General features: G+C 41.1%; 2 protein-coding genes across 5 annotated transcripts in view; both read right to left on the reverse strand.

The window, feature by feature from the left end:
* The window catches only part of DHX9 (DExH-box helicase 9), a 51,414-nt gene extending 46,928 nt beyond the window's left edge, over nucleotides 1–4,486 (reverse strand). Inside the window, exons 1-3 of the mRNA XM_042924537.1 lie at nucleotides 4,349–4,486; nucleotides 1,637–1,769; nucleotides 207–347 (exon numbers count right to left, since the gene is read on the reverse strand). Of these exons, the coding sequence (XP_042780471.1) occupies nucleotides 207–347; nucleotides 1,637–1,747 (252 nt within the window). The 5' untranslated portion in view covers nucleotides 1,748–1,769; nucleotides 4,349–4,486. The remainder of the gene's footprint in view (nucleotides 1–206; nucleotides 348–1,636; nucleotides 1,770–4,348) is intronic.
* Nucleotides 4,487–19,756: 15,270 nt separating this feature from the next.
* The window catches only part of NPL (N-acetylneuraminate pyruvate lyase), a 38,073-nt gene continuing 35,989 nt past the window's right edge, over nucleotides 19,757–21,840 (reverse strand). For 3 of the 4 annotated variants that reach the window (XM_042925284.1, XM_042925283.1, XM_042925285.1), the window contains one exon: nucleotides 19,757–20,335. In XM_042925284.1, the coding sequence (XP_042781218.1) occupies nucleotides 20,151–20,335 (185 nt within the window). In that variant the 3' untranslated portion in view covers nucleotides 19,757–20,150. The remainder of the gene's footprint in view (nucleotides 20,336–21,840) is intronic. The other variant, XM_042925287.1, reaches the window with a different exon arrangement.

Here is a 21,840-nt window from a genome sequence, read left to right on the forward strand (position 1 = left end):
CTCGGAGCCTGTTTCTGATTCTGTGTCTCCCTCTCTCTCTGCCCCTCCCCCGTTCATGCTCTGTCTCTCTCTGTCCCAAAAATAAATAAAAACGTTGAAAAAAAAAATTAAAAAAAAAAAAAAATTTGGAAATTATCTAGTCGTACAACATATACAAGGCATGACCTTGTAACATACATTTCAAGTGCTGGGCCATGAGTACTTACCCCAACAGCTGGGACTTCTTCACTCTTTACTTCATTTATCCGAACCAAATAGTTAACAAAATCTCTGGCAGCATTGCTTTGTGCATCTTTTTTATTGGTGGAATTGCCCATGCCAGTGTAATTATAACCTTCCACCCGAACCTTTAATGGTCAGAAAAAAAAATGTATTAAAAGAGATTGACCTGGGTAATTCTGGGATTTAAAAAACTCGTAATTCAATTATGAATTAAGGGATAACAGTTAAATGTTGAAGATATACTCTATAAAAACACTGAAAATAACATCCAGGGAATTCATAGGCTGACTTATAAAAAAGCTTTGTGTTTTCCAGTGATAAACTAATCTAAAAACTATAATTTATGTGGCTCAGATATTCTCTTCTCATGTAACAGAATGTTCCACGTTAAAATCTGATTTTTAAAACCCAAGAACAAGTTCTCCATTTGCATTTATTTTAACTGATTTGACCTGAAGCAATCAAGAATTGCTCTACTTTCTACAGAAATTAGTAAAACCACAAACAGCTGATATGACTTTTCTAACCTGCACTACTGGTACTGTGGAAGTTAAGGAAGACACATCTTCTCACTAGAATTTACCTATCAGATTGTTTTAAAAGTAATGCTCCCTTGAAAATGACTTATAATAAAACAGAATAGCAGGCAAGTGACAATAAAGAATGTGCAACACATTATCATTCCCAAACAGAAAACAATGTTCTCTTAACAACAAAACAAGCCGGAAAAAAAACACATAATGAGGGCACCTGGGTGGTTCAGTTGATTGAGCATCTGACTTTTGATTTTGGTTCAGGTCATAAACCAAGGGTCATGGGATCAAGCTCTGCATCCAGCTTTGTGCTGAGTGTGGAAGCTGCTTAAGATTCCCGGGGGGCGGGCACCTGAGTGGCTCAGTTGGTTAAGCACCCGACTTTGGCTCAGGTCATGATCTCACAGTTCGGGAGTTCGAGCCCCACACTGGGCTCTGGGCCAACAGCTCAGAGCCTGGAGCCCACTTCAGATTCTGTCTGCTGCTTGCACTGTCTCTCACATTGTCTCAAAAATAAATAAACATTAAAAAAAAAAAAAAAAAAAAAAAAAAAAAAACTCTCTCAGGATGCCTGGGTGGCTCAGTCAGTTAAGCGTCTGACTTCAGCTCAGATCATGTTCCCATGATTCCTGGGTTTGAGCCCCATGTCAGGCTCTGTGCTGACAGCTCAGAGCCCGGAGCCTGCTTTGGATTGTGTCTCCCTTTCTCTCTCCCCTTCCCCACCCGTCTCTGTCTCTGAAATAAACATTTAAAAAAAAAAAAAAAAAAGATTCTCTCTCTCCCTACCTCCCCCTCTGTCCCTCTCCCTGGCTCACGCGTGTGCTCTCTAAAATAAAAACGAAACAAAACTTCACGTAAATGTAAACTGTATTCTGTAGTACCTCACACATGAATTTTTGCCTGTTTTTGTTCCCCACTGCTCTAATTTCATAGGATGGGGTCATCTTCCTTTTGCCACACCAGGCATACAGAAAATTCTTAACATCACCCATGATTCAAGAGTCTTCTTCAGACCTAAGAAAACAGAAATTAAATTGCATTATTTGTAAGAGCAAACATTAGAAATATCCAATAACTGGAATTAACTCAAAATCTAGGTTAAATACATGATATTCTAGCATGCTACTATTAAAACTGCATGACAAAACTTTTAACGACAAAAGTGGAAGGTCTATGACATGCTATGTGAAAAAGCAGGATACAAAACTACATGATTTGAACTATATAAAAGTATATATGCATAAATCAAGTCTGAAAAAGAAATATCCCTCAAAATGGTTATTTCTGGGTGACCACAAGTGATTTTGACCTTTTCCTAAAAAACATTTGATGAAAGGCCTATGTTTTACATTTTAACTCACTTAATCCTCAGTGACAGATAAAATTATATCCTAAACACTTTCTACAGAGGAAGAAAACCAGGGAGGGCATAGAAAGTTTAGGTAACTTTTCCAAGTCACCCACTGTGGAGGCATAAATTCAAACTCGAACTACTATATTAAGAAATGGTCATCAATCAGTTTGTGTATACATCAGTTTACTGTCATTCTGAAGTATGTCTCCTAGCAGACTATCCTCCAAGTTGTACACTATATATTACACCAAGAATTCAGTACTTGATCTGAAAACAGTAATCTATTAACTTAAACACCAAATTTCTCCTTTAGGCCTTGTTATTCATTAAAATTTGAGGACATTAAGTTTTCTTGAAGTGCAACATACCATACATGTTGGCACTCTCCCTAAGTCCAGTTTATAAAGACAGCAGAAGATACGGCGCCTGTGAGTCTAAAATCTGATTCTAAATTAAAAATAAGATACAGTACCTGGGACCAAATTTACATCTAGAGAAAATATGCAAATAACGTTAGTTTGCTGCGAGAAGAAACCCTATTACTAGCATTACACATCTGTCTTCTGTTAACGTTAAGTGCATTTTATTAGGACCTAAATCTAATGTCATAAAACTGGACCCTAGTATAAACTTGTTTATTCTGTAGCCACAAACGAACCCTGGGGAAATCCTATTGACTGAAAAGCTGTGGAAAGCTCATGAGGTCTATCTGTAAATTCCACCCCTGAATAATTAATTTAAAAAAACAAGCCCTCATGGTGAATGAGTAACATGAAATATGAAGGACTACACTATCAAATTCCTTCCTCCCCAGCAGTCTCATCTGACGCCATTATAGTCAATATTAACTGTATTGTAATGATGCCCAAATATACACTGAAAATTTAGTCTTTTCTCTTATTTAAGCTCCAAAATCAAGTTCATCCAACAGGCGCACTAATGTGCATATGTTAACTTGACGTCCCAGTCAAATCAGAATTTAAGTTTCCTCCCCAAATCTGTTCCTCCTTCCCTAGGTCCAAGTGTTTTCATATCCCAAAATGGCACCGCTATCTACCAAGTTACTCCTATCACAACTTGGGAGTCATACACTCCCTTAAGATCCTCCATAGGTATCCGTTGAGAGACCTCAGCATGCGCCAGGCAGTAACCTTAGAGGGTCATCTACAAGAACTATCTTCCTGAACCCTTAGGATAATTGTACAGATAAGACTATTATTATTATCTTCCTTTAGGGAAGAATAAACAGAGACAAAGAATACCTTGCCCCAGAGAAGACAAAGCCCCTAACCGGGAGACCCAGAATTCCAAGCCAGGTAGTCTGCCTCCTGATCTACTACGCAATTTCTGCCTCCAAAACATGTTTGCAATCCATTCGCTTCTCTCCGTCGCCGGCCATCACTACCGCACACCTGGAGTGCTGCAACAACGTCTTAGATCTCATAGCTCTAGATTCCTGCTTCCACTCTGGCCACCCTAAAATCTATTCTTAATTCCTTCCCACCATACCCCAGTAACATGGCCGTCTTTGTTTCTTCCCAATCTCTGCTCTCAAGCGCTAATTCCTTCTACCTCTGCGATTCTTTTCCTCCCCATCTTTATAGCTGACGCATTCTCAACCTAAGGGCCGAGATATCAGCTCAAAAGTCTACCTCCTCCGAAACGCTTTCTCTTACCACCCTAATGAAAGTAGCTCCCTTGACACCACCTCCCATTTCCTCGTTCTTTTTTACTGAAACCCGCAGACGCTTTTTTTCCCCGTTGCCTCCCACTACGACAGAAACCTTCTTGTGGGGGGAGGGGTAGGGACTGTGCCCCACGTGTTTATGGCTCTACCACCCAGCCCGCAGGACAGCGCCCGGTATTTGCTGCCACAATGAATGGAGGGCCCTAAGTGTGTGTGGCGGCATCATGGCGGGCTCACCACCCCGTGATTCCCTCCCCCCTTTCAATAGGCTGCAACAGCGCCACCGCCACGCGCAGACCGGAGGAGGAAGAAGGGTTTGAACGCTACGGACACCAGACTGGCAATCGCTGGGGGAAAGACGGGTCCACAAAGCGGACCCGGACAGCGCAGGCGTGGTGCGGCGAGCCGCGTGCAACCCGCAATCCGGGAACCCGGCGGGCGCCTCGCCCCTTCCCCCATCCCCCACAGCCGCCCGCGCTTCGCAACAAAGCCCGGCTGCAGGAGCGCGGGGCCCCACGCCCCCAACGGGTGGCAAGGACATCTCTTCCCTACCGCGTTCTCTTCCTGGTGCCAGAAAACACAGCCCTCTTAAGACCGTCCGCGACCGCGGCCTTCCTCAGAGAGACCCGGGGCAAACACCGCAGCTCGCTCGGAGGCGGCGGCGAAATGGCTCCGACAGCGTCGCCAGTGGGGCGGGGCCAGCGCGCGTACGCGTGCGCAGGAAGCGAGCTTGGGACCGAGGGCGCCCGGGGGGAGGGGCGGGGCTGCAGCTCCCTCGCCCCGGGTAGCGTCCCGTCGCCAGGGAGATCTGATCTGCTGCTTTGGGCCTGCAGCGCTGGGCCTCCTGCGCCCCAGCCACAATTGTTCCCGTACTGTGCTACCCACTTTTAACGTTTTTGAGAGTTGGGGATCTGTAGCATTTTGATGTAGCAAAATGTTTCATAGCCTCTATCATAGGACCTTCAGTAGATGACAGATAAATGGTAGAAGATAGGTGGATGTCTCCCTCGAATCTTAGGTGCTACCTTTATAATTAAATTAGATGGCATATACATGAAAGGGGTTTAGCTCAGTCCCTCGGACATAGTATGTGTTCAGTAGCTGTGAAGGGAGGAAACTAGCCTGGCTAGTTAAGGCCACTCACTGCTGTGTGGGGCAAATCCTAAGCGCTCAGTAAAACCCAGCTTAATGAGTGGATAAAACCTGCAAGGTTGTTTTTGCTTAAATTGGATAATCTTTTGTCTTCAGAGTCTTTGGACTAATTTGTATTCTTAAATATTGTAGCAGTCGTTGTTACATTTTTGAACTCTAGTGCTTCCCATGAAGGCAATACAAAAAAAATACTTGTCCTCAGAGTCTTTGGACTAATTTGTATTCTTAAATATTGTAGTAGTCATTGTTACCTTTTTGAACTCTAGTGTTTCCCGTGAAGGCAACAATAAAAAAAAAATATTTCAAGTTGGGTTGTTCCAGAGACTCCAGACTAAACAATCGTATGGGCCCATCATATCTTATCCATCCTCACTTTTCACCTTTTATTGCTTTTTTTCTTTTTTTTTAACGTTTATGTATTTTTGAGAAAGAGAGAGAGAGCGTGCCAGCGGGGGAAGGACAGAGAGAGACAGGCACAGAATCCAAAGCAGGCCCCAGGCTCCAAGCTGTCAGTCAGCACAGAGTCCAATGCAGAGCTTGAACTCATGAACTGCAATGTCATGACTTGAGCCGAAGTCTGAGGCCTAACTGACTGAGCCACCCAGGCACCCCTCTTGCTTTTTTTCTTAATTCTTCTAGCTAATAGCGATCAATTCCTCTAAAACCCTGTTGCTCCTACAGTTAGAATAAGTTTAGCATTTATTTTTTCTTTTCTTTTCTTCATGTGTTTGCTCTCTTCAATTAAGAGTAAAATCATTCAGAGAAAGATCTTCATCTTTTATTTCTTTGTACCTTTCAGGGTGCTTAAAGCAGCGGGTGCCTGACAGTTATTTATGATAAAGGAAACTCAAGGAGCACACGTGGATTGCAAATGTTTTGTACTAGATAACAAATACAGCAAAAATGACAACATGTCAAGTATAAATAAAATTTTCACAGGTGTATCTTTAGCTTCCAAGAATTACGAAGAATTTTGTTATTAAGTTGGTTCTTAATTTGGGCCTTGCTCTCCTCCTGAGACCTAGAGTCCCCAGTGGATTGGTGACCATAACTAGCATTACCTTTGTAGGTTGCTGTTGGCAACTATCACCCTCCAACATCTTAACATTTGTAAATGAAGCTTTGAAACCTGTAGTAGAGTGTGGTCAGATTTCAGTATAACAACTAGATGTTTCCAGTATAGGACTATCTAGAAGACTACAGAGGTTGGCAAAGCAGGATAGAGCAGTGTGACTGGACCACTTAACATTTCACATTTACCTTTTTAAAGTTATTCTTATTTTTTTTAAGTTTTTAAGTTATTTTCAAGTTTTTAAGTTATTACCTAGAAATAACTTTTTTAAAATTTTTTTTAACATTTATTTATTTTTGAGAGACAGAGAGAAAGACAGATCATGAGCAGGGGAGGGGCAGAGAGAGAGACACAGAATCTGGAACCAGGCTCTGAGCTGTCAGCACTGAGCCTGACATGGGGCTTGAACTCACGAATCACAAGATCGTGACCTAGACCGAAGTCAGATGCCTAACCGACCGAGCCACCCAGGCGCCCCTAGAAATAACTTCTGAAAGAGTTGACTTGGTTCCTGAGTTTGGTAGAAGATAAAGATTCTAAAGATATGTATTAAAGTCAATCTGAAGAGTGTATGGGGGAAAAAAACCCAGCAAAGTTTCTCATGTCATTTGTTATTTCTGCCAACCCAATGGACTGAGGCAAAGTTTCTTCCAGGGAGAATGAGACAGTTATTACCAACACCTATAGTTGAAATGGATGATGAGAAATGAGGGAGAATGTTTTGGTTCATCACTCTTCCTCTGTTCCTCAAATAAGCAGAAGGTTGGGGATGGGGGAATGGAAGAAGAATGCCAGGGACCAGAACTAGAATTTAAGCAGAGTTATGATGTCTTGAGGAAGTCAGTGTTGGTAAAGTGTGAACACACTCATAACTTGTGAACATTAATCACACTTGTGACCTTCAACACTCCTGTACTACTACCATATACAATGTTGCATTCAGACAGGAAGTTTTTTTGTTTGTTTTGTTCTGTTAGAGACTTCCTGATAGATGGGGTAACTTGACTTGAGAGTCTTAGGAAGTGGCCTATAATGCTGAATAGGCTAGGGTCCTTGTATTCAGGGTCTTCCGAGAATTGTTTACACCCTTTTCACTTCTAAAACCAGAATAAATTATGTTAAAGTTGGTAGGTTTACATTAAGAACATATAAAAGGGTAAAAGAAGTGAAAGTGACGGATAGAAAGGCAAAACCCAAGGAGGAAGACAAGTTGGGTGCTCTCTGCATTCCGGGAGGGTATACAATCCAAGTTTTCCTGTGGGCCAAATTCGTCTGCCACCCTCACAAGTGCATCCACAGAATCTGGATGTTAGTTTCAGGGAAAGATATATAAAAAATAATTCCTTTACAGGCACCTGGGTGGCTCAGTTGGTTGAGTGTCTGACTTTTGATCTCGGCTCAGGTCATGATCTCATGGTTTGTGGGGTCAAGCTCCATGTTAGGCTCTGCACTGCACAGAGACTGCTTAGGATTCATTCACTCTCTCCTTGTCTCTTTGCCTCTCCCCCTACTTGTGCATGCCCTCTCTCTCTCTCAAAATAAATGAAGTTAAAACAATTTTTTTTTATGTTTGTTTATTTTTGAGAGAGAGGCAAAGCATGAGTAGGGGAGGGACAGAGCGAGAGGGAGACACAGAAGCTAAAGCAGGCTCCAGGCTCTGAGCTGTCAGCACAGATTGCAATGCAGGGCTCGAACTCATGGACCAGGAGATCATGACCTGAGCAGAAGTTGGACACTTAACTAACTGAGCCATTCAGGCACCCCAACAAGTGAACTTAAAAAAAAAAAAAAGTCCCTTTAAGGAAAAGTTCAAAAGTACGAACCACAGGAAAAAAACAAAAGGCATTGGTTATATTAAAATTAAGGATATTTGCTCAAAAAGGACACCATGAATGAAGTTATTGCATAGTTGACAGAGTTGGGGAAGATATTCATGATGTTCAAGGTTGTCAAGAGATGTTTAAGGCTGTCAAGAGATGATTAACTATTCTGAACTATTCAGGAAACTCCTTCAAACCAACAAGAAAAATGTAGCAATCCTGACAGAAAAATGGGCAGGGGACAAGAAGCAATGTCGGAAAAGGAAAACCAAAAGGTCACTAAGCATATTCAAGATGCTCAAAAGTGTTAGTACCAGGAGAAATGCAATTAAAACAATAATCAGATATTACCACATGCCCATTAGATCAGCAAACATTAGAAAAGTGAATACTGTCAAATGTTGGTGATGATGTTGGGATATAAGGTTCACCATGCCCAGCTTGTAAAAAAGCAGACTGATACAGCCATCCTGGGGAGAAATCAGGTACTACTTACTCAAACAATCTGTATGGGTAAAATCAAACAAGTCTGCTCATGTGTGTGTGTGTGTGTGTGTGTGTGTGTGTGTGTGTATACACATATATATGTGTATATGTATGTATACATGTATATACACACACATATGATAAGATATATATATCTATATAAGTTTTTACATAAGTTTTACATAGATTATATATATCTATATATGTATAGATTTATAGATATATAGATATATATGAAAGTTTTACATAAGTCCAAAAGAGAACATTTAAGATATGTTTATTACAGCATTATTCACGTTGGCAGGGAGTTAGAGGCAATTTGATGTTCTTCCCTAGACAGGTAAAATCCAGTGGATGTTAACCATGGAATCTAATGCAATGGTCAGAAGAAATGAATTGGATATACACAGAACTTAAGGGTGTAGGGTTAGTGGAAAAAAAAAAAAAAAGGAACAAAATAAGTTATCTATGTCAATTTAAAATGACACTAGGGGCACCTGGGTGGCTCAGTCAGTTGAGCATCTGTCTCTTGATCTCAGCTCAAGTCATGGTCTCACAGCTGGTGGATTCAAACCCTGTGTTGGGCTGACAGCACAGAGCCTGCTTGGGATTCTGTCTCTCCCTCTTTCTGCCCTCCTCCACCCTCAAAATAAATTTAAAAACTTCAAAAAAAAAGATACTAGATGTTTTGCAAAAAAATGTTTTTAAAAGTTACGCATTAAACACAGTAGAATGGATGTCTATTGTATTGGGAGGGAATGTGGGTGAGGAATTATTTTCAAAGGAAAACATCTACCCTTCTAGAATCCCTTGGATAGATATGCAAGACTGTAAATGATACAGATGTCAAGGACAGATATAGGGTCTAATTCTTACTTATATTAATTAAAATAAATGTTTATGGAGGGCTTAAAAAAAATTTTTTTTTACTAGGCACTGTTCTGGAGGAAATGGCCATAAATAAGACAGATGACATCCTTTTCTCATAGAGCTTGCATTTAGAGATGACTTCTGTGTAGTATGATACAGTAGTTTTATCAGACCGACTCTCCTGCCAATAACAACTCCAAAATCTGAAGGGAAAAAAAAAAAAAAAAATCCAAACAAGACTGCTGTTTGAAGCATTAGAAGTAAGGCAGCTAATATCTGAGGAGTTAAAATCCTGGGGAAGAGGGAAGAGCAGAGCTTTTGAATCACTTTGCACTTTGATGCATTTGCTGATTCCTAACTAACCTGCCTAGGGCAAGAGATCAAGAAGCCAAATAGAAAACAGAGGCTATGAGGCTGAAAAACTAGGTAGAGCTTTCTGGAGCCTAATGATACTAGAGAGACAAAACCTGGACCAAGGAAGAGAGGCCAGGCTTTCATCTGATACCCCCTGCAGAAGTACATTCTAGAAGGAAGGACAAACTCAGGGGAATGAGAACCAGCCTTGAATCATCGTACTTTCTCATTGGACCAAAGTGCTCTGTCCTCCTCTTCTGGCAGAATGACCTGTAACTTGTAAAATTTTTTATAGAATCTCCCAAATTCAATAAAGAAAAAAAAGTCTCCAGGCAAGCCAGGAGACAGGCCAAATGACTGAAAATCAAGAGGAAAAAAATAAGATGGGGTGCCTGGGTGGTTCAGTCGGTTAAGCATCCAACTCTTGGTTTCAGCTCAGGTCATGATCTCACGGTTCATGAGTTTGAGCCCCACATGGGGCTTGGGATTCTCTCTGCCCTCTCTCTCTGCTCCTCTCCTACTCACTCTCTGTTTCTCTCAGAATGGATGAGTGAATAGACTTAAAAATTTTTTTTTAAACTTTTAAAAAAGAGAAAAAATGAGAAACACTCCCATAAATGATCCAGACACTGAAATCATCAGAGACTTTATAAAAATTGTGATTAATATGCTCAAGAAAATAGATGAGCCTGAGTGGCTCAGTCGGTTAAGCGTGGACTCTAGGTGTTGGCTCAAGTCATGATCTCACAGTTTTGTGAGTTTTAGCCCCGCGTTGGGCTCTGTGCAGACAATGCAGAGCCTGCCAGGGATTCTCTCTCTTCTCCCTCTCTCTCTGCCCCTCCCCTGCTCATGCTGTCTCTGTCTGTAAATAAATAAATAAATAAATAAATAAATAAACTTTTTAAAAAAGGAAAAATAGATGAAAACATTGAAGATGATTTACAGAGAGATGGAGTAAGTGAGAAGTATCAAATAGAAATTTTAGAAGTGAAAATAGACATCACCGAAATTCAGAACTCAATGAGGTAATAGATTGTACATAGCAGGAAAGAGAATTCATCAATTGGAAATAGATCAATAGAAGATATCCACATTGACCTTGCAGAGAAAAACAAACGATAAATACATGAAAGAACCTAAAAGATGAGTGGAACATGGTGAAAAGTTCTATTGTACACATAATTAAAGTTTCAAAAGTAGAAGAGAGATAGCATGGAGAAAATGCAATGTCTGAAGTGAAACATCCCTAACACCAATGAAGACATAAAGCCACAGCTTCAAGGAAGCTTGCATTTTAGCAGAGAGACAATTAACATGAATGCAAATAAAATATTCACTGGTAACAAATGCTATGCAGAGAATTAAATATAATGCTGAGATAGAATTTGACTGGGTGGCTATTTTAAACTTGGATGGTTAAAAATATCATTTCCAAGAAGGTAGTATTTAAGCTAACATCTGAATGGCAGACAAGAAGACAGTCATGTAAGAATGAGGAGAACAGCATTACAGACTCTTATATCTCCCTGTAAGGAGGAAAAGAGGTAACAAGTCATGTAGGGCTGGATAACGTTTAAAACAGTACAGTGTCTCTGTTCTCAAAGTGCCTTGAACCCATATCTTCCTAGCCGAGAAGGTCCAAAGATTATCGGATTAAGACAAGACATCTCAGAGGAGAAACTCTACCACAGGCCAAGGCAAATTATGGTAAAGGCCTAAGCTCTTAGTAGGTAAGGTCTGTGGTACAGATAACTGGATATTTTGAAGGAGAGGACGTTGGGGGAATAAATGGCTTTATTTCCCCACATGATCCTAATTCCTCCCTTGGAAGCAGAGCTAGTGGCCATAGTTTTTGCATTTTATTTCATTCCTTCTGATCCATTTTTAGTCAATCCTCTGTAAGAAAAGTCTGTGATTCTCCTGTGGGCCACAAGCATGGTCTTTTCTGAACTCTCTCAAGGGGTGTACAGATCACCATGCTTTCTTTTTTTTTTTTTTTAATTTTTTTTTTTTAACGTTTATTTATTTTTGAGACAGAGAGAGACAGAGCATGAACGGGGGAGGGGCAGAGAGAGAGGGAGACACAGAATCGGAAGCAGGCTCCAGGCTCTGAGCCATCAGCCCAGAGCCCGACGCGGGGCTCGAACTCACAGACCGTGAGATCGTGACCTGAGCTGAAGTCGGAGGCTCAACTGACTGAGCCACCCGGGCGCCCCCAGATCACCATGCTTTCAATTATATACAGACTACACTGAAAGAACTCCCCCCAAATTTTCATGCATAATTAATTCAGTTAATTGTGGTCCCTATCTTTTAATTGAGGTATTTACATATGTAAAGATTATAAACCCTTAAATGGACAGGCTTTCTTTTTTTTTTTTAACCTATGTGTACACCAATAGAACTACCACCCAAATCCAGATACTGACCATTTCTATCATCCAGACAGTTATCTTGTGTCCTTTCTCAGTGGTAACTATCATTCTCACTTTTATGACAATAATGTTACTTGTTCTTCAACTTCATAAAAGTGGCATCATGTTCTGTTCTGGATCTGGCTTATTTCACTCAACATAACACTTTTGAGATTCATCCGTGTTGTTAGATCTAGCAGTACTTTTTATTACTGTTTGTACTCTGTTCTATTAACATTCCACAATTTGTTTATCCACTCTCCTGACGATGGGCATTTGAGTAATTTCTAGTTTTGGCTAATGTGAATAGAGTTGCTATGGACATTCCTGATTAAGTCTTTGGCTTCTCTGCGTTTAGTTTTAATTTTAGTTTGCAACAGGGGAAACCACAGCCCTTTGAACTGCTTGCAGTATTAGAATTCCATCAAAGCAATATTTAATATTTAAATGTGGCCCCAGCCCTGTAGCCTTTAATCCAACTATCATCAATAATGAGGGCTTAGAAATAGTTGAGTCTTCTGATCATGATTTAAAAGAACATAAAAGACCTTGGACAACTTTTTTAAAGAAGAAATTCAGAGGCTAAAGGAAAAAAGAATATATATCGAATGTACCATTTCCACAAAACTGTCTTAAAGTTTAGTTTTCTATTGCTATGTAACACATTAGTATAAACTTAGTGGCTTAACTCAACATTTGGTTATTATCTCACATTTCTGTGGTCACATTCTTGGTAGAACATTAAAAAGACTGTGGTCCTATTTGCTCTTAGGAAGAGTAAACAAATTTTATGATGCTAAGCTTGAAGAGTTTTAAGTGGCTGGTCAATGGTCCATAATCAGAGAGCAAATGATGGTTTTCCTATTGGAAGGCTAACAAGGGCGTGGGCAGGTGTGGGGAATAAGCTTAGGAATTTCCTGAGCCTGCACTGATGGGTTAACAAGGCATAAAGAATTAGAAAGCCATAGGATGTACACACCAAAGTTTGGGTAAACAAGATTAGGTAAATCAAGAATAGGTAAAGTGGGGCAAAGGTCCCTGTATAGGACAAATGCATAGAAATAGGGAATCTCAGGATGAAAACATTCAAATATGAGGTAAACAAGATTAGGTATTCAGGGTGGAAGCGTCCCCCCCCCCCCCCCCAAACTTGGTTCTATAGCAGAAAGCTGCTTTCGCAGGAAGGAAGGAAGGACCAAATTAGGTAAACAGGTAAATAGAGCTATAGACCTCTGCAGGGCGAAGTTGCCCAAAGCTGAGCTAATTAGCAAAAGAAAGATGCCTTGTTGACCTTGAGGTAGCATGCTCTTTCTTGTCCCCTAGAACAGTCTGGGTAAACAGCCTCACGTCTGCTGTAAACAACTGTAAACAATCTTCCCCGCAGGGCGCTAGGATTTTGTTTTGTATTAAACCAAACCCCTAACACCACTTATTTTCAAAACCCCCATTCCCTCATGCCCATGAGTTAATGTTCACAGTTTCATTGTCTCTTTGTGCACGTCCAACACCACGTTTGTAAGCCTTCTGATCCTAATAAAAACGGAGCAAGGACCCTTAATCGGGGCTCTTGTCTTCCCCAGACATCAGCCTCTCTCACATTTTTATTATAAAATTTTTTTTTCAACGTTTTTTATTTATTGTTGGGACAGAGAGAGACAGAGCATGAACGGGGGAGGGGCAGAGAGAGAGGGAGACACAGAATCGGAAACAGGCTCCAGGCTCCGAGCCATCAGCCCAGAGCCTGACGCGGGGCTCGAACTCACGGACCGCGAGATCGTGACCTGGCTGAAGTCGGACGCTTAACCGACTGCGCCGCCCAGGCGCCCCTCACATTTTTAATCCTACGTCCCGCTTTCTTGCTGGACAAGAAGGAACTCCAGACCCAGAGTCTACGACAGGCGGGAATGCATGAAAGAAACTTGCAGGAAGGAATTAGGAGATAGGCTCTGATTCCTGAGAGTGGTTTGTCGATGGGCCTACTTCCTGGAATGTGGCAAGTAGCACTGTTTGAGTGCCCAGGAGTTGTGCTTCATTGGGAACCGAACCCCAGGCTTGCGGTATGAGACCATGGGTATCTGCTATTGAACAGAACCGTGTGGTCATACATATTGGTCCAGATGAATCCTATGGGAGAGTCATGTTCTCTAGGGAGAGTCATTTGGGTTCTAGGGTATGATTGGTTGGCTAATGTTTTATATAAAAAATAACTTACTTATATAATTTTTTGAATTATATTTAACTGGTCACATATAATTTATAAAATTAATAATGCATATGTAAATATAGTAAAAAACTTAAAACAGTAATATATAAAGTATTAGAGTCATGCTCCCAAGAGCCAATTGTTCCATCTCCAAGAAGTTTGCAAGCCAGTTGATGTCATGTTGTAATTTGATATCACCATGGTGGGAATATTTAGACCACAGAAATTGGCAAATGTGACAAATCTGGGCCTTTTCCCCCCAACCCCATGCTCTGCCAGAGCCAGTTGCTGACCACTTGTCCACTTACCAGTGGCCCTGGTCTGGGCAGGTCCTTCAGCTGTTTTGGGTTGAGTCTTTCCTTCCCTTGAGTCAGGAGTTGGGTGGCTGCTGGTCTTCCAGCTCGTCTTCTTCCCTGCAGCCTGTGAAGCCTGATGGTGAGTTGTGCTGCTTCTGAGCTACCTTAAGCCTGGGGCTCAGCCTGTGATGGGGTGGTTGAGAGTGGTACCTCGTGCAGTACCCAACTGCTGAGCTTCCAGGACTACCTACACTTCAAAGAGGCCTTCGGTGGTGGTTGGGAGGCTCTGGTCCTTTGAGGCTGTTACCTTGCTAACTATTTTCCTTTGAACTCTATGTTCTTTTCCAAGCAAATGTTCTGAACATTACCACCCGTCATATTTGAGGATTTGGAGTTCCTTTGAGCACAGCTGTGCTCCCATATCTCTGATCATTCCATCTCAGACTCCTATGCCACCTCCTCTATAGGCACTCCAAATGCCAGTCATGCCTAGGTTCTCTTCTTAGCCCTCTATGTATACTCTGTTTGGATAATCTTATTCTTCTCATCGCTTCAACTACCATCTCTATGTTGATATTTCCTCAACCTCTATCTCCTAACCAAACCTTCTTTTGAGCTTCAGATTAACATATATACATGCTTGGTGGACCTCTCTATATCATGTCCCACAGGCTCTGATTCTTGGGTGTCAATTCTGATTCCTTCACTATTGTGGTAGACAACCTTACAAGATGGCCAACAATGGTCCTTGCCTCCTGGAATTCATACCCTGTTAGTTCCATCCTACATTGTACCAGAATTGGTCTTCTGTATGACTAATAGCATACAGAAAGGGATGGTAGGTCACTTCTGAGATTTCTTTAAAAGACCATTATTTCTCTTTTGGGCTCTTGGCCCATTCTTTCTCTCTCTTTCCAGAGGAAGTAAGCTGAAGCCTCTGGTCAACAGCCAGGAAGGAACTGAGGCCTGCCCACTACTTTTTAAGTGAACCTAGAATCAGATTCTCCAGCTCCAGTTGAACCTTGACATGAGTGAAGCTCTGGTCAATAGCTTGACTGCTATTTACAAGGTTGTAAAAGAAACTTGAGGCAGAACCACCCAGTTAAACTGCTCCTGGATTCTCAACCCTCAAAAATTATGTGAGTTAATTAATGTTTGCAGTTTTGAGCTGCTAAGTTTTGGGGTGATTTGTTACAAAGAATATATAACAAATACAAATATCTTCTATATTCAGATTCTATTCTTTCATTCCTTTCTGCCACTTCCTTAGTTTAGGGCTTCACCATTGGGTGCCAGTTGCAATAGGCCAACAAATGGTTTACCTGTTCCTGGTCTCTGTCTTCCAATCTACTCATCATATTGTCTCAAGAGTGACATTTTTAATACAAAGTCATGTCACATACCTCCCTATCCTATACACACATTTTTCAATATGATGACTCATTGTTTTCCCTTTTCTTATCCATGCTTCTTTGACCTGCTTGTTCTCAAATCACTTAGCACAAGGCATTCTCTAATTGTTAGTCCCTGTTCCAAATAGTCACACACAGCTCATTCAAAAACCCACAGACATATTTTTTGCACGATTTTTAAAAAAATTTTTAAATGTTTTAATATTTACTTTTGAGGAAGAGAGGCAGAGCATGAACAGGGAGGGGCAGAGAGAGAGAGACACACACAGAGTCCAAAGCAGCTCCAGGCTCTGAGCTGTCAGCACAGAACCCGATGCGGAGCTCGAACTCACGAACCGCAAGATCATGACCTGAGCTGAAGTCAGACGCTTAACTGACGGGGCCACCCAGGCACCCCCAGATATATTTTTTAAATTAATTTTTTAAATTTACATCCAACTTAGCATATAGTGATTTCAGGAGGAGATTCCTTAATGCCCCTTACCCATTTAGCCCATCCTCCCTCCCACAACCACTCCAGCAACCCTCAATTTGTTCTCCATATTTATGAGTCTCTTCTATTTTGTCCCCTTCCCTGTTTTTATATTATTTTTGCTTCCCTTCCCTATGTTCATCTGTTCTGTGTCTTAAAGTCCTCATGTGAGTGAAGTCATATGATATTTGTCTTTCTCTAATTTCACTTAGCATAATACCCTCTAGTTCCATCCATGCAGTTGCAAATGGCAAGATTTCATTCTTTTTGATTGCTGAGTAATACTCCATTGTATATATATACCACATCTTCTTTATCCATTCACCCATCGATGGACATTTGGGCTCTTTCCATACTTTGGCTATTGTGGATAGTGCTGCTATAAACATCGGGGTGCATGTGACCCTTCAAAACAGCACACTTGTATCCCTTGGATAAATACCTAGTAGTGCAATTGCTGGGTTGTAGGGTAGTTCTATTTTTAGTTTTTTGAGGAACCTCCATACTGTTTTCCAGAGTGGCTGCATCAGTTTTCATTCTCACCAGCAGTGCAAAAGAGATCCCCTTCTCTGCATCCTTGCCAACACCTGTTGTTGCCTGAGCTGTTAATGTTAGCCATTCTGACAGGTGTGAGGTGGTATCTCATTGTGGAAAAGCCCACAGATACCTTTCATTTCCTACCCTCTATGGTTGGATGGAAACACAGTAAAAACTTCCCAACCCAGGAAAAAACCTGAGAGTGGCACTATAATCTGGGCTTCATTAATAATAAATGCAGATTTCTGTTGCAGTTCTTGCCTTGGGTTTAGTCTCATTTTCAACTTTATTTTGCCAGCTATTCATTAAAAGGTTTAGCAGTAATGTAATATTTCTCTGTTGTATAAAGAGTATATATGAATGCCTTGGATAGCTACAAAAATTAGTACTTCACTGTGTGAATGCCGTGCCAGACACTATTCAATATTCATTAAGAACTTTATATGTATTATTTGGCGTAATCCTCATAATAACCAGGAGACAGGTAATACATATTATAATTCTCATGTTATCGATAACTGAAAGACTGAGAAACTAAATGAAATGTTGTAGGTCATACACAGAGAGTGGTGGAGCCGGAACTTGAACCCACACAGCCTGGACCTGAGCACATACTCCTCACCATGAGGTGACCCTGCCTTTCATACAACCATGCCATACCGTCTGTCATTTCATACTGTGTTGAACCCAACTCTCCACTATATCAGTAGGCCCTTGGGCTTGAATCTTAGGGATAACACTAGCTAAGAGGTATTGTTAAAAGTAGACATACGTGTTTAAGACTCTTGGTGTGGAATATAGTCTGGTTTCCACCCAGTTAAGATTCCTGTTCTGGCTCTGCCACAGACCATGTGTGACCTCAAGATATTAAACTTCTCTTTGCCATAGCTACCTCATTTTAAAAAAGGGATGATGCTCTGTTGTATCAGTTCTAAAATACACTTTGAAAAGCATTTTGATACCTCTAGAATGGGATGGCATGTCCTACTTTATCAGCGTTTTTTTCTTCCTCAGAGGTATATCAAATGATATCTTACAATGAAGAGCATCTTAGAAATTCGATGAAACATCATTAACCTACCTCAAAAGTAACTATAAAGAATAGATAAATAAGCATACGAGATTCAGGACTTGGCATATACCATATTTAAAACTTGTTTTTCTCTTTGAAAAAAAAAAACAAACAAACAAGCATCTGAAAATTACCTTGTGTTCACGGCACCTATGTGTGATTGGAAAGACGTGACCCCACCTAGAGCAAGAATGGCAAGAGGTATATAAATAAGAAATCCAGGGTAAGCTGCAGTGATCAGTATGTCCCAGAGCACAAAAAGTGATGTGTCACCTCTTAGGGACAAAATGTACCAGCCCAGAATATCCCAGTAAGGATGTACATTTTGCCCATAGGCTTGGTTTTGTTTACAAAATAGTAAGTCACAGTATTCTATTCTTCTAAGTTTAGTTTTAAATGTGTTGCCACAGTAACCCATGGCTCAAAAGCCAGGGAGGATTTGATCTAACATTAAATTCAAACTTAATGCAGTAGACCCTGAGAGGTGTGCTGCTGAGTGAGACTGTGCATGGTCACTACCTAACCAAGCAATAGAGTTGGAGACAATGACGACAGAGCCTGATAGATGCCAGACACAGCAAAAACAATAACACCTGAGTGCCTCAGTCGGTTGAGCGTCCTACTTTGGCTCAGGTCATGATCTCACCATTCATGATTTAGAGCCTGCATCAGGCTCCCTGCTGTCAGCGCAGAGCCCACTTCAGATCCTCTGTCTCCCTCTCTCTGCCCCTCCCCAACTCATGCTAAGATAAACATTAAAAAATAAATAAATAAAAAGTATACCTGACATGAATTTCAAGTACTTGCCCTTTGCCAATGAGCAGACTCATTACAGAAGAAACAAAAACAAAATCTTAGATAAGTGACAGACTGGATAGTCAGGTTTAAAATCATTAAGGGTTGGGGTGCCTGAGTGGCTCAGTTGGTTAAGCATCCGACTTTGGCTCAGGTCATGATCTCGCGGTCTGTGGGTTTGAGCCCTGTGTCGGGCTCTGGGCTGACAGCTCAAAGCCTGGAGCCTGTTTCAGATTCTGTTGTCTCCCTTTTTCTCTGACCCTCCCCTGTTCATGCTCTCTCTCTCTCTCTCTCTCTGTTTCAAAAGTAAATATTAAAAAAAAAATTTTTTTTTTTAAATACATAAAATCATCAAGGGTTGACTGGCAGTATATTTTGTTACTAGGAAGCGCTCACAAGGGTTTGCTGGAAAAGAGATTAAACAGCCAGGGATATAGTACGTAGAAAGGAAAGAGTAAAGAAGGTGTGTAAGGAAAGCTAGACTGAAATAAAATCTTTGGGTCCTCCTCAAATCTTCCTTCACTGAAGAAATGTGCTTGAAAGTATGACCTAGAAATAACAGGGGCCCCTGGGCTAACTGTAGAAGGGACATTGGCCTTCACTTCCAGTAATTCAGGGACCTGTTGGGGAGACACTTTCTTCTCAATGGGGAAAGGGGAAGTGTGTGGTGCCCAGGGGAGAGACCTTTGGTTCTTTGAGATTTTGAGCTGTGACAAGTTCTCTGCATAGCAAGAAGTGGAGACCTGAGTTCATCTTTGGGGAGGGCCTTTTCTTGGTTCTGTGAAAAGCACTCTCATGGGCCCTTTAGTGGTCAAGCAAGTTTCTACATAACCCAATGTTTGGGGGGAAAACTGTGACATCACAGTTAATCTGAAAGCAGATAGTCTAGAGTTAGACTGAGCAGCAAAGTGAGCTGGTGTGTTAATAGTTGTGTAAAGTTGAGTCATGTTGTAAAGTGTACCCGCCTAAATGCAGTAGCTCAGAGCTGTCCTAGATTCCAAATGAATATTTATTAAAATGAAAGTACATTATACGGGTTTAAAATTAGAAAATTTTAAAATAGGATTAAGAATCAGAAATCAAGATAATGGGAGCTCCTAAAGGCAAGTGGAATGAATCACTTATAATTTTCCTCTTGATTCCGTTTCATCCATATAAGCAGAAATTTCTCCACAAAAATGTTGTGAAATATTGAATGACTTAGGGTTCATGACCCCATTTAGGGTTTTTGCCCCTTCACAAAAATTAAACATTTTAGGATCATAGAATGTACTTAAATACTTGTCGATTGAGGTGAGATTTCATTTGTTAGAAAAGTGTTTAGTTCAAGTTCATTTAAAAAGCCCTTGAGAAATGAATGCAGTATTCAAGGTACACACTCTGATTTGATAAAAAGGCCTTAGCTACAGGATTCCAAGTTTCTATCCTTTAAATCAGTGGAAGAAAGGAAATCCAGGCTCTCCAGCCTAGCTTTGGCTTCATCAATAAACTCTCTGGAAGCTCTCTGCAGCGGAGGCCGGGGTGGGCCCATTGGAATCCCAGAAACCAGAGTCATGATGGCTTTCGTCTGCGACACTCCAAAACCTAGACAAGAAAAACAAATGATGAAATGTGACTGGGACTGTCCACTTTGCCACAAACATCTCAAAGCGAGATCACATTCTTACAGTGACTTCTATGACAGGATAAGGTGGGAATAAAAGAGGGGAACATTTCCGGTCACTATGGCAGACTGAGCAGACACATGGAAATTCCTCTTCCTGTCTCAAACACATAGAAAAGATGGAATATTTTAAACAACTTGACAAACAGTAAAACAAAACAAAGGAAGACTCAAAGTCAACCTCAGAAACAAGGAGGGACCAAAGGTATCGGGAAGAGAGAAGTCAGTGTGGTGAGGAGTTGCTGAAGCCAACTGGTCCAGGAGGATAATCTGATTCAGGGATATACTGCCATGGATCGAATGATAGGACTTCATCGCTAAGACAGAATTTAGTTCAAGTAAATCTAAGAAGTCCCTGAGAAACGCACTATTTAAGATGCTGCTGTTTTAGAGCTGGTGTTATAAAGCTGGTCAGGAATCCAAGAGGAAGCCTTGGGTCTGTGCATAGAGGGGGTTGAATTAAACTCCCTGTGTGAAACTGGGAGCCAGCCTGCCAGCCTGGGCATAGAGAGGCAAGGAAGCTTCATTTCCACCAGGGTTGTGGATGGAAGAAGATCATATGAAAGAAACCCTAAGCTTCTGCCATATATGAACACTGGGTCCACATTTGCATTAGGTACTTGGTGTAAGAACTGGATTAAGAAATTAACCTAGGGGCGCCTGGGTGGCGCAGTCGGTTAAGCGTCCGACTTCAACCAGGTCACGATCTCGCGGTCCGTGAGTTCGAGCCCCGCGTCAGGCTCTGGGCTGATGGCTCGGAGCCTGGAGCCTGTTTCCGATTCTGTGTCTCCCTCTCTCTCTGCCCCTCCCCCGTTCATGCTCTGTCTCTCTCTGTCCCAAAAATAAATAAAAAAAAAACGTTGAAGAAAAAAAAAGAAATTAACCTAAAAACTGGTTAGAATTGGTGAAAGCTCCAACAGAGGCAAATGTAAAACCACTTGTTAGGACACCTTATAAACTAGAGCACAAGAAAACAAGTCTCTGAAGACAAATTCAGAATTAAAATTTACAAAACACATGAGAAAAAGAAGTCACACAAGATCTAGCAGATGCTTAACTGACAAATCTCACATCCTGAGAATTGATGATACAGAAATATCTGGGGGAAAAAACAAAAAGAAATACTAGAAATGAAAAATTTACATTCAGTGAAATGAAATAGTAGAAAACAGAGCTAAACATAGAATTAGGGATTTTGAAGGCGGATCTAAGGAAACAATACAGCACAGCCAGATATTTGTTTTAATCAGCTATCGTTTTTAGATCTAGGGTATGAAACGTAACTTTCTTTTGCTAAGTTAACTAATTGAACATTGGGAAGGAAAATACTAACATGACCAAAGATACAGTATAGTTTGATGAATGCAAAATGGCCCTCCCAGGCTTATTACAAATGGTGGAATAGGGAGCTACCCTCATAGTAAGA

The sequence above is a fragment of the Panthera leo genome, chromosome F3 (genome assembly GCF_018350215.1).
Source record: "Panthera leo isolate Ple1 chromosome F3, P.leo_Ple1_pat1.1, whole genome shotgun sequence".
NCBI classification, from domain to species: domain Eukaryota; kingdom Metazoa; phylum Chordata; class Mammalia; order Carnivora; family Felidae; genus Panthera; species Panthera leo.